At 40.0% G+C, this 13,277-nt stretch overlaps 1 protein-coding gene across 3 annotated transcripts in view; it reads right to left on the bottom strand.

The window, feature by feature from the left end:
- LOC127423289 (plexin domain-containing protein 1-like) overlaps window positions 1-13,277 on the bottom strand; it is a 50,122-nt gene that overhangs the window by 5,133 nt on the left and 31,712 nt on the right. For 2 of the 3 annotated variants that reach the window (XM_051667468.1, XM_051667470.1), the window contains exons 3-11: window positions 10,358-10,501; window positions 10,062-10,131; window positions 9,385-9,507; window positions 8,332-8,450; window positions 7,993-8,092; window positions 7,254-7,352; window positions 7,011-7,092; window positions 6,807-6,867; window positions 267-390 (exon numbers count right to left, since the gene is read on the bottom strand). In XM_051667468.1, the coding sequence (XP_051523428.1) occupies window positions 267-390; window positions 6,807-6,867; window positions 7,011-7,092; window positions 7,254-7,352; window positions 7,993-8,092; window positions 8,332-8,450; window positions 9,385-9,507; window positions 10,062-10,131; window positions 10,358-10,501 (922 nt within the window). The remainder of the gene's footprint in view (window positions 1-266; window positions 391-6,806; window positions 6,868-7,010; window positions 7,093-7,253; window positions 7,353-7,992; window positions 8,093-8,331; window positions 8,451-9,384; window positions 9,508-10,061; window positions 10,132-10,357; window positions 10,502-13,277) is intronic. The other variant, XM_051667469.1, reaches the window with a different exon arrangement.

Below are 13,277 nucleotides of genomic sequence, written 5' to 3'. Positions count from 1 at the left end.
ACACAGTAACTTACTACTAGCTGTAAGACCTTAAATATCATGCAAAAAAATCAAATAAAAAGTGACGTGCCAAGTTCTACCAGATACCACTTGTTTCTAAACTGTACACTGACAAACATCAAAAGACTGAATTTTTTGATCATTTTAGAATATGTCAGCAAAAAATTTAATTTTAATGAGTGTTTACATCAGCAAAATACTGCAGTTATGAATGTGATGGCCTTAAAGCATCACAGGCTCTTGTTGTGGTTCAATGAGATACTCACCCTCGGTCACAGGACTGGCGGGTCGTGCTGCAGCGGAGGGAGTGGCCGGTGGTGGTGAAGAAGTAAAAGGGCTGATTGAACTCTCTAGTCCTCCCTGAGCATAATCTTCACATGTGCCTTTTGCCTTAGACAAGTAAATACCAGCTCAAATTATGATTTATTAAAAGTGTTAGTGGGTACAAAGCCAGCTTTGCTCTAATGGCACTAATAAGATTATGTATATATCTTGTGGTGTAGTGGTAATAGATCTGGCCTGGTAAACAGAAAGTTGGAGGAGATTCAAGGTGATTCATGAGCTATTACATTTCGGTCCTTAAAGACACCATGAAATTGAGGGTTGGTAATTTTAGTCCTGTTAGCTTTGAGCCCATTTATATGCAAGTGTAGTATCAGATACAGTCTTTCTCTTCTGGGAAAACTGACCAAAACTATTGTTAATTCGTCTTGAACACAGAGGTGTATGGAAAGGAATGTTACCTTTCCCTAATACCACCTGCAACCTAGCAATAGCAAGAAGCAAATTATGGTTTTGCCAACTGTGATGTTAACTTAAGTCTGTTGGCAGGGCCGGCGCCTAGCTATAGGCAGGTTGGACCCCCCGGAAGGACTGTGAATGTTGTATATTTTTATGTCCATATGTGTTTTTATTTTGGAAAATAATTGTTCGTTTAATTTCATTATTTTAATGTAGCAATTTATTTGTGTTTGTTTGTTCATTTATTTATTTATTTTACACACACACACACACACACACACACACAAAAGAAAAAAAAACTTGTACCATTTACTTTAGTTTATTTTTTTATTTTTTTTTATTTAATTTTTTTTAATTTGTACATTTTTACTCTTTTGCACCAAATATTTTTATGCAATTTTTTTTGTTATTTTTTTTATTTAATTACATTTTGTGCACAGCTTTATCTTGGATAAAGCAAATAAATAAATAAATAAAAATTGTTGCACACAATTTTTTCTTTTGCACACAATGCACTTTTTTTGCACTGCTGTGGAGGATCCAACAGATTTTCATTCAACTGCTACTTCACAGCTTCAATCGACTCAGGGCCCAGAGTCTGACGGTTGACCAGGATATGGGGCTTCCCACAACTGATCCCATGGCGTTTCTTACCCTGCTGTTCCCATAAGGTCGATTGCTGACTCGAGTGCAACATGATCACACGGAAAGTCGGCACATTGTTTCTGAGAATTCCAGCATGCTAGGATCGGCCACATTATGCCGACTCACTGACAAGTGGCATCTCCTATCAGACATTTTTGCATTCGCTCCAGTGTGTTTTTGGGGCGCGACCTGAAGCGCTTTGCGTCAGCAGTGTGGCTGACCCTGGTCTGGTTCCTGCGTTGATACCAGCAGTGAGTTCCAATCGACCGAAAGGGTCCCCGAAGTGGACTTTACATAGTATTCAACCATCTTAAGTGAGATTCCAATCCAAAGGGAGCATACATGTTCAGTTGGAAGGGCACTCTAAACGGCATTAGGGAATAAGTGTACATTGATACATCACTTCACAGGAAGTGGAAAAGGACATTTACCCACCAGTCATTGCGAGTATTACAGACAGTTTGGCTAAAATAAAAATAAAATAAACAAAATGAGTTTAAGACTCTGGCACTTTAATTCAGCTTAATTAACCTCAGGTGTGCTTTCTGTGGGAGATGCGACCATTACATTGGTAATCATGACAATTCGTCATATAACAGTTAAAAAGACACATATATTATAAAATAACCAAATAACATTTATTTTTATCTTAAACAGCAATAGTCATGTAACTTGCGGGTTACTAGTCTAGAGAAATATATTAATTTAAATATATAAAAATATATTTTATAAGAATAAACGTGAATGTACTGTATAAATGTGTGTGTGTATACACCACTGGTCAAAAGTTTTGAAACACTCATTCTTTATTATAATATATATATATATATATATATATATATATATATATTTTTTTTTTTTTTTTTTTTTTACATTTTAGAATAATAGTAAAGTCATCAAAACTATGGAATAACATAAATGGAACTATGGGAATTATGTTGTGACTAAACAAAATCCAAAATATATCAAAACTGTGTTATATTTTAGCATCTTCAAAGTAGTCACCCTTTGCCTAGAATTTGCAGACATGTACTCTTGGCATTTTCTCAACCAACTTCTTGAGGTATCACCCTGGGATGCTTTTTAAACAGTATTGAAGGAGTTTGCATCTATGTTGGGCACTTATTTTAAGTAAAGGGGTGTGGTCCAGAGGCCTGGGAGGAGGCCTCAGGGTAGAGGCAGGTCTGGCGGCCTGGGAGGTGGCTTCAGGGCAGAGGGAACAGTGAACTGGGCAGTAGCCGCTGGACAGGGTTCAGGAGGAAGCAGCTCAGGGGGTTGGAGCCGTGGACTGCTCAGGTGTGGGCACTGGTCACAGCTGGAGAGTGGCCTCCATGTCCGTGGATGCTGGCCACGATAGGGGAAAGGCCTCCTCAGCCGTGAGCACGGGCAGCTGCAACTGGGGAGCGGTCTCCATGGCCGTGGGCAACGACAGAGGCTGGGGAATGGCCTCCGTGGCTGTGAAGACCGACATGGACTGGGGGACAGCTTCCGTGGCTGTGAGGACAGGCAGAGACAGGGGAGCAGCCTCCATGGCTGTGAGCACAGGCAGTGACTGGGGAACAGCTTCCACGGCTGTGAGCACTGGCAGTGAAAGGGGAACAGCCTCCATGGCTGTAAGCACAGACAGTGACTGGGGAACAGCTTCCTCAGCTGTGAGCACTGGTAGTGACAGGGAAACAACCTCCGTGGCTGTGAAGACCGACATGGACTGGGGAACAGCCTCCGTGGCTGTGAGCACAGGCAGTGACAAGGGAACAGCCTCCGTGGCTGTGAAGACGTTGTGGGCGCTGGCTTGTTGACCGGGGCAGGCGTGAGTGCTGGCTTGTTGACCGGGGCAGGCATGAGTGCTGGCAGCAGCAGGAGAACGGCCTCTGTGTTCATGGATGCTGGCAGCAGAAGGGGAATGCTTCCGTGGCTGTGGGCATTGGCAGCAGCAAGGAGCGGCCATCGTGGCCATGGGTGCTGGCAGCAGCAGGAAAATGGCCTCCATAGACGTTGTCAGCAGCAGGGGAATGACCCTTGTGGCCATGGATGCTGGCCGTGGCAGGGGAACGGTCTTCGTGGCCGTGGACGCTGGCAGCAGCTGAGAAGAAGGTGCCCTTCTCCTCCTCCTACTCGTACGGGTTAGGGGACCGCTGGGGACTTGGCAGTCTAAGGCTGGGATGGTGGGATGGCCAGTGTGGGAGAGTTGCCTGTATTGAGGTGTAATCCACTCCTTCCGGTGATGGATGTATCCCACAAATTCCCAGAAGGAGAGGGTCCCCAGCCCTTCCATCTCCCATGCGCCAAGAGGATCCGTTGAGCAGATCAGGTGCAACCCAACTCGTCTGCCACAATCAAAAAGAGGGGCCAGCATCGAGAGGTATGCGGAGCTGCTGCACAACGGAGGTGAGCTCGGCGAGCTGCGAAACCATCATCTCCAGAACCCGGTTTGAAGCAGAGATTTGATGGAGAGAGGGTGGAGCAAAGAGTGGATTCCTCTGCTGGGTCCATACTTGGCTGGATTGTTCTGTCAGAGCAAGAGCAAGACAAAGGGACCCAAAAGTAGAGGAACAGTTCAAAGAATTTATTCACAATAAATGTCAACATAAACTGTGCTGGTGAAGTATAAGAATCCCAGCACCGGCTGCAGTAGCGGGGGGAAAAGTATGAGTCCGTGCATGCTGTGATCGCGCAAAGGGCAGATAGGAAGAGTGTGTTCGTAGACAGGTGTATGCATTGTGGAAATCAGGAACAGATCTATAGGAAGTGTCCACTAAAGCGTAGTGAGGTGCAGAGAACAAAGCCCAGACGATCAGGAGGCAGTCGTATTCCCGACACGCGGGCAGAGACGAGGAATCCTCCACTGGCGATTCATGTGCGGCGAGAACAAGCGTACAGCAAGCTGGAAGGTAACCACACTCCCGACATGCGGGCAGAGACAGGCAACCAAACAGATACACGAGACAGCACCAACAAGACAAAGAGAGCAAGGTTAGTTGCTTGTCATCACACAACAATGCTCAAAACTCAGTCAACACTGAGCAACATTAAACATTCAACGTCTAACTACATTTAACAATCCAGCAAAGGACATGACACACGAGGGGATTAATATAGGTATGAACAAACAAGGGGCAGGTGCCGCTTGCAGCTGAAAGTTGGCATGATCAGCATTCCCATGGAAACAATCAGGGTTCCCAAGGAAACGCTGATTCCGCATGCCAGCGGCACCTGGAACACATGAGGGTAAAAATGTCAACACGCTTGGAACTGAAACAAAACAAAAAGGGAACGATGATGCCACGGTCCTCATCAGACAAAACCCAACCTGACCAGGTGACAGGATCGTGACATCACCAGAGAGCGCATGGCGGAAACTCGCGCACGGCGGTAACCAACAACCGGACCCGTGCACTTACATAAAGAACGTACATGAAACACGAGACAGACAGGGGACGATAATGCCACGGTCCCGTCAGACTGAAACCCAACCTGACAAGGTGACAATACCGTGACAGTGATGATTTCACGTTGGAGCCCGTCTGTCCATCTTATAAAGTTGACCACATTTATGTCCACATCACAAGTTGTGGACATAAATCCACAAGTTAAAATGCTCCATAAAAGTTTAAATGCTCCATATAGTATTCATCTATTCAGAATATTCCTCCTTATGTAAAACAAAGAAACATTCTCCATCTTTTTTTTTCTTCTTCTTTAAACTGTGCTACCTCTGGTAAGGTGCTATATAAATGTAACATTATTATTATTATTATTATTATTATTAAACTAAATAATGTTATCGTAAAAATTCCTGATAGACTTACGAGAATTTCACCTGTTTGTAGGCTATATTGATTTTATTTTCATTTCTTTTAATGTTTGTATTTGTATTGATTATTCTCTGCAAAATGTGTGCTTGACATTTTACATTTTACTTGACACTCCTGCCTTCAGAATAATGTTGTTATACATGCACAGACAAATTCTGTTTCATGCAGATATTAATATCAGAAATAACAGGAGAAACCACAGTTAACAACATATTCCACAGTTAATGTAGCCTACAAATTCAGCTTCGTCTGGTAAGAAAAAAAAGAATATTTTTAGATTTTTTAAAATAATTGTTGCATAATAATAATAATAATAATAATAATAATAATATATTATTATTATTATTATTATTATTAGGCTATTATTATAAAAAGGCATATTTTATTAATAGAAAATATAAATGTAAGAGCAATATTTAAAAATGGGCATTTCTTTAATTTTGACGCACAATTTTTTAAGCCCCGCCCACACCTCTGTCTATCTCTATTTCTATCCGAATACAGAGACAGATACAAATAATTTTGTCATATGAACAGATACAGATACAAATACAGATATTGGCTTCACTGCACACCCCTACTATTTACAGTGTGGCTATAAAAACATAATCCCAAATTAGCAACTTAACAACAGATCCAAAATTCTCTATTTTTATCTACCCTTTTGGAAAGTCCCTATTTTTTCCAAGAAATCTAAAACTTTTACTTGGTATGACAGTAATAGTATAATATGGGTGCTTCTTCAACTTCAGGCACTTTAAGCACTTTAGACTTCAAGAAAAGTAAAGTCTTGCTAAAACATGTTTCACACTAGTTTTTTTTAATTTTTTTTATTTATTTATTTTTTTTTAGTCATGGAAATTCTAACCACTGTGTCATTTCCACCACATCACACATTCTGTATTGTGCTTAGTAGAATTCTGTGGTGGAAATGATGGTAATGGAAATTACATTTTTATGTTTTTTTTTTTTGTTTGTTTTTTATAATATAACTGACCATTTGTCTTCCTGAGACTAATTTCATTACTTACATATAATGCATCCTAAATACACACAATTTTATAATATTTTACACTTCTGCATAATTTGGCACAATTACAGCTTGACTGGAATTTACACCCAATAAAAATATTCCGCTCACAAGTTAAATTTACCTAGATTTTTCTTTGTTTTCTTCAAACATCACTTGTCTTATATTTCATCTCAAGCATGTTTTTCACTGACACTTTTGTTGACTTGGTTAACAGGCACACTAACTTTAAAAAAACTTTATTAGGGGCAAAATGTTTGGGTGTGTTAGAAATCATGCCACAACTGCAGAACAATCGTTATTTATATATTTTTTAAATGACAGATTAATTATTTTCATAGAATAAATACGGATATGGTTTATGTTTATTTCACTCTTTGTTAAGAATATCATAGTTTTAAACATGCAATAATTGCATTTTTTTAAATGAATTTTCACAGTTTAATACTTAAACTCTGGGTCTGGGACAAGGATAAAACAATACATATGGTAACAGGCATGTGAAAAGTACAAAAAATACATTTGAATTTGAAGGAACAACCATTTGTGCACATTTGGAGATTTAATTCACTTACCTCCTCAGAGCAACTGTAGTCCAGCCATTCTTGCCTGTATCTGTCTATTCCATCTGAACATCTGAGAGATTACAGAAACAAACACACACACACACACACACACACACACACACACACACACACAACATCAGAAGACAAATGCTTTAGTATACTAAGCTTGAATTCAGTGGAAACACACAGCAGACTCTCAGTTAATGCTTGTACCTTTGTAGAGTATTGCACCACCCACAGCCTGTTGTTAGGTTAGACTGGAGACATTGTCCACAGGTGGTGTGCTGGAGGCAGGCTAGAGACAGATATGCCAGCATAAAACAGAATATAACATCTAATGTCAGGAGGCAAATCTCCCACTATATATGGTCAAATTTATGAATATTACGTTTTAAAGTGAGCAGTTTTGTGATTGATGTAGAGGAGAGAAACACGAGAAGTCATTGGTTTACTCACTAGGTAATGGGCTAAACTCAAATGCTGATCTACTGACGATCTTTGTTGTGTCAATTTCCACCCGATGGTATTCGTAAATAGTCCTTCGTCTAGCATCTGCTGATGATACATCAATAAATTGTTGGTCATAATGGTAACTGTGTAAATGTACCATAAATTAACACATTGAAGGAAGAGTTCACCCAAAAATGGAAATTCTGCCATTACTTATCCTCATGTCGTTCCAAACCTGCTTGCTGTTGTTTTACAAAAGGATAATTTTTAAAGACTCTTCACAGTTCATAGTGACCAGTGGCTGTCGAGCTCCAAAAAGGACAAACAAAGCTCCAAATGAATTGTGCACTACATTCCAAGACTTCTGAAGACATATGATAGGTTTCTGTGAGGAACAGACCTAAATTCATAATGTTTGGTTACAACACAGCATTTGTTAACCTGGTGCAGTTTCAACTTTAGTCTGTTTCTCACACAAAGCTATCGTATGGCTATAGAAGACATTGGATATCATATAAATCGTATGGACTACTTTTAAGGTTCTTTTATGGGTATTTTTTTTATGCCTTTCTTGGTGCTTGACAGCCCCTGTTGTATGGCGCGAGCTGCATTCTTCAAAATAATCTACTTTTGTGTCCCACAGAAAAAATAACAGCATACAGGTTTGGAACAACATGAGGGTGAGTAAATAATGACAGAATTTTCACTTATGGGGGAACTATCGCTTTAACACTCTCAAACTGACCTGGAGACTGTGGAGAAGAGAGAGAAGCCATAAAGGCATCAGACAGTCCCACTTTTAGTGGGTGCTCTGTAGAGTTGATTTTCTCCACAGGCACCGGAACCTGTTAAGAAATGCCAAAAGTTGGAAATTAGATACTATCAAAACCATGTTTGTGCTTCTTTGTGAATTTGATATGCATTAGTCAAGGTTTGTGCAAAATTTATTTTGATGACAGAAACTTCGAGTGATTATCCAAGTAATACTTTCAACATTTTCAACAGTTGGCTACATAACATCTTATGTGAATTCATTTTTATCTCTGTTAAGATGAGCCAAAGAAAACAGTTGAAGTCGACTCACGTCTTTGTAGCCAAAGACAATGGTCCCATTACGATGGAGAACAGCTTGGAATGTGAACGCTCCTTCCATCTCTCGATCTTTCAGCCTCACCTTGTCCCACTGCACCACGAACACATCACCTGGGGCACCAAAGGTCAGAGGTCAATAGTTAGGTTAAAGCTCAAATAGACATGCTGGGCTGCAAATATTCTCTAGTGATAGGAAAGCACAAACTTTTAATTATGTTGTCAGACTGTATTGGTACAAACTACCACAGATCCAACGGACCTTCCTGTCATGTACTGTCTGCAGTTGCATGTAAGTGTTAGCATCTAGTTAAACTCATTGCCTGAGTTTGACTGAAAAAGTTAATAGAAAACCATCACAAACTCTTCCTTTTCCATAGTACAAGGGGTTCTAGGCAGGGGTTAAACTAGGAATCTGTTGGTGGTTCTGATGCCCTAGGCAAGATATGCGAGATAGCAAGTACACTCTCTAAATGGAGATGGAACATGTGTACTGGATAAAATAAAACCTGCAATATAGAGAAAATGGAATGGATTGACAAAAAAATTGCCATTTTGTTTTCTTTTTGGGAATCAGTGGAGCTTGAACACTGTTCCGGATTTTTCCAGCCCAGTTTAACCCCTGGTTGTGGGCAATAATAACCAAAAAAGCATGCATGGATGCACAGTCCTAATCCTGCATACTATGGATCTTTTTCAGAGTAGCAAAATATTTATTTTTTTGATGGGAATAAAAACAAGGCTGTGATGGATAGACATACAGTTTCTTCATGGGTTGCACTGTTGTTTAAATTGGCATTGATCGTTCAGCTGACAAAACATTAAAAAACCATCTAACCAAAAACATTTCAGTAGATAAAAAACTAGAGTTGTGAAAATTTGATGATATAGGACCTTTATACAATGCATGCCGTGGTATACACTGCAAGTCTATCCCTCACAGCACGGTATAAATAAAATAAATAAAATAAAATCCTGACTAAGTTCTATTGAGGATAATATGTGAATTGTGATGCAGCCATACATATTTCTATTTAACAAGACTCACCATTGTCCAGATACCGTACAGTGGAGTTTTTAGAAAAACTGGGGTCAAAGTTTGCCATGAGTGGAGCAATATACTGGGTTGCCGTCAGCATTCGATGTGTGATCTCTCCAGTGAAAATAAACCCTATAAAAAATTTTAGAGTTGAAAGGGAAGAAAAAATGTTTTCATAAAAGACCCTTGTTTTGATTCCCATATGTTACAGCCTTTGGCATTACTGTTAATTAAGATTATTTTGAGCTTTTAAGATTCTTTTGTTGTATTCCATTTAATGTTATGACAATAGTTTTATGGAAATTAATTAAAGTAGAATGGTGCTACAGTGAGTCTGGGGTTAATGTGGAAACAGACACATTGACTCTGTGAATCATCCCATAAGCGAAGGGAAATATTAATTTTTCATTAACCAAAGCTTCCTCCTCATTCCACTCCATTTATCTGAGACTAATTTGGGAAAGGGTCGGTAAGTAGCCCATTATTAACTTCCCTTTAGTGAAATGAGCTAAATCTCAAATAGGAAAGAACTGACCCACTCTTAAATAAGACACAGGAACTTACAGAGGCATAATGGATCTCTTGTGGGTTATTTTCTCAGTTGTGTCTGTGTGCTCTAAATGCTCTAAAATGCTTTAAATGGCCTGAAATAGAAGATAGAGGTGAACTGAGTCTATGCACAATACCTCCAGTTGCTATGGTGATTTGTCTCACTTGGTGTCCATAGAATGGAAAGTCAAAGGTTAGTGCCACCCGCTAGCGAGGGGACCGGGAGTACAAAAAGTAGAGGAAAAACAGAAAAACAGGAAACGTAGGCAGAGATGTAAGAACATAATTACATGCTAGAATAAGATGTGTGTTTTAACTGTGCCCACATGCGCCATGTGAATATTTATGTAAGAGCAAAAGAATATACTGTAGAATATACTGTATATGTGTGTATATATATATATATATATATATATTTGCGTGGTTGTCTCACCGATGCTTGTCGGTGTGTGTTGGACAAAATACCATGCACTCTGACAGGTCCTTGATGGGCCGAATCAAGATCTACCCAGAGCTGCTGCGTTCGTTTGTCACCGGGACCAAAACTACACCAGGAGTAGTACCTCTGAGAGTCCTCCTGCGAGACAGAAAAAGAGAATATTAGCATAACACGGCAATAAAAATATGAAAAAAGGCAGATCATAGGATAATTAAAGGGATAGTACACCCCAAAATGAAAATTCTGTCATTATTTACTCATTTTTTTAGTGGAACACAAAAGGAAAATTTTGAAGAATTTTCACACCGTTTCACATAGCTAGGCCAAACTATAAAATGTGAGAAAATTAAATAGTTATTAACTGATAATCTTCCCCTCCAGTGAGCTGTTCTGTCATCATTTACATGTTCTTACCTTCATGTCTTTCCAGATATGTATGATTTTCTTTATTCTGCTGAATACAAACGAAGATTTTTGGAAGAATATTTCAGCTCCGTAGGTCCATACAATGCAAGTGAATGGAAAAAAAAACTTTTAAGCTCCAAAAAAACACATAAAGGCAGCATAAGAGTAATCCATTAGACCCAGTGGTTTAATCCATGTCTTCTGAAGTGATCCAGTCAGTTTTGGGTGAGAACAGACCAAAATATAAATCCTTTTTCACTGTACCTGTTGCCATTGCTGTATCCTTGGGACGATCAATATTTCAAGCTCGATTACACTTCCTAGTGCTTGATGCATGTGCAGAACTCTAGATGGTGCTAAAAAATTTAATCGAGCTTGAAATCATGATCATCAAGGAGACTGCTGATGTCAAGACTTATTATGAAATGGAGTTATATTTTGGTCTATTCTCACCCAAACCCGATTGTATCTCTTCAGAAGAAATGTATTAAACCACTGGAGTCGTATGGATTACTTTTTATGCTGCCTTTATGTGCATTTTGGAGCTTCAAAATTTTGGTCACCATTAACTTGCATTGTATGGACCTACAGAGCTGAAATATTCTTCTAAAAAACTTTTTGTTCAGCAGAAGAAAGAAAGTCACACACATCTGGGATGGAATGAGGGTGAGTAAATGATGAGAGAATTTTAATTTTTTTGGTGAACTGTTGCTTTAAATTTCTAACTTTTATTCATATTCAAATATAAGTTGTATGGACTACTTTTCTGGTGATTTCATAGTGTCTTTTTAGGGATTGACAGCTGTGGTTACAATAAACTGTTTTTGTATGGAAAACAGCTGTGAAAATTCTTCAAAAATATCTCATGTTGTGTTCCAACAAACAGAATTAGGTAGTGGAGGAGGCAAGAAATTGACAAAGACAACATCAAACCGCTATGAATATAATATAATTAATTCATGAATGCATCTGGAATGAAATCACACACACACACACATGGAATTAATTTGACTTTATGCATAAGACACTGCAGTGAACTATGGTATGCTCTGTCTGTACCAATCCATTACTTGTAATTACTCTTAGTTCAAAACATGATAAACAGTTTACCTCAGAGACAAACAGGGAGACCACTGCAGGTAAACCAAAGAAATATTAGAACTGAGGCTATCAGTATAGTATTAAGTATGCATCTTGAGTCCTTTCCACATGTGTGTGTTTGCGCACGTGTGTGCTTAAAGGTCCTCGCAGTCCCAGTTCTTTGTCACATTATTAATGAATCCTCTTGCTCAAGGTGACGAAGAAGGATGAAAGCAGCGTATAGAAAAGGTGCAGGAAGCAGAGGAAAATGGAGCAGTTAAAAGCAGTGCGCTCTCTCTCTCTCTTTTTCTGCAGCACAGCTCCACAAAACTGCCTGCAACCCGGATTATCTACTCAAAGACCAGCATGTATTTCTGGGGGAAACCTCCATCAGCATCTACTTTCATCTCTCCAGCAGAGAAGACCTCTGCCTGATTACTCCTGCTTATGGTTTAAGGGCTGCCCAGAAAAATTCTGGACAGACCAAATAAACTCCAATAAAAGAAACACAGAAATGCTAATCATAGTGTTGGTCATGAAAAAAAACGAAAAAACATTTGGACCAGCCTTAGCTGGTTTGTACATCTTAGCCGTTTAAAGCTAGTCTCCAAGCTTTGCCAAGCTTGTAAAAATGTAAAGATTCTCTAAAACATTTGAGTTCTCGTAGTCAACGTGTTGAGTGCAGGAGAAATGGGCAGGAGTAAAGACTTGAGTGACTTTGACAAGGGCCAAATTGTTATGGCCAGATGACTGGGTCAGAGCATCTCTGAAATGGCAAGGCTTGTGGGGTGCTACCGGTCATTAGTGGTGAGTACCTACCGATAGTGGTCCGAAGAGGGACAAACCACAAACTGGTGACAGGATGTTGGGTGCCCAAGGCTCGTCAATGTGCGAGGGCAACGAAGGCTATCCTGTCTGGTCTGAACTGACAGAAGGTCTACTGTGGCTAATGTGTACGTGTGCGCCATTTACCTGGAGAAGTGATGGCATCAGGATGCATCAGGAAGATGACAAGCCGGTTGAGGGAGTGTGATGCTCTGCAATGTTCTGCTGGGAAACCCTGGGTCCGGCCTTTCATGTGGACATCAGTTTGACACGTGCCACCTACCTAAACATCGTTGCAGACCAGGTACACCCTTCATGGCAGTGATGTTCCCTGATGGCAGTGGCCTCTTTCAGCAGGATAATGCGCCCTGCCACACTGCACACATTGTTCGGGAATGGTTTGAGGAACATGATGAAGTGTTCAAGGTATTGCCCTGGCCTCAAATTCCCCAGATCTTAATCTGACTGAGCATCTGTGGGATGTGCTGGACCAACAAGTCTGTTCCATGGCAGCTCTACCTCACAGCTTACAGGACTTGAAGGATCTGTTACTAATGTCTTGGTGCCAGATACCACAGGACACCTTCAGGGGTCTTGTAGTGTC

Source organism: Myxocyprinus asiaticus, chromosome 32, assembly GCF_019703515.2.
Source record: "Myxocyprinus asiaticus isolate MX2 ecotype Aquarium Trade chromosome 32, UBuf_Myxa_2, whole genome shotgun sequence".
Classification (NCBI taxonomy): Eukaryota; Metazoa; Chordata; class Actinopteri; order Cypriniformes; family Catostomidae; genus Myxocyprinus; species Myxocyprinus asiaticus.
Note: the sequence above shows the minus strand (reverse complement) of the source record. Positions and strands in the feature narration are given on the sequence as shown.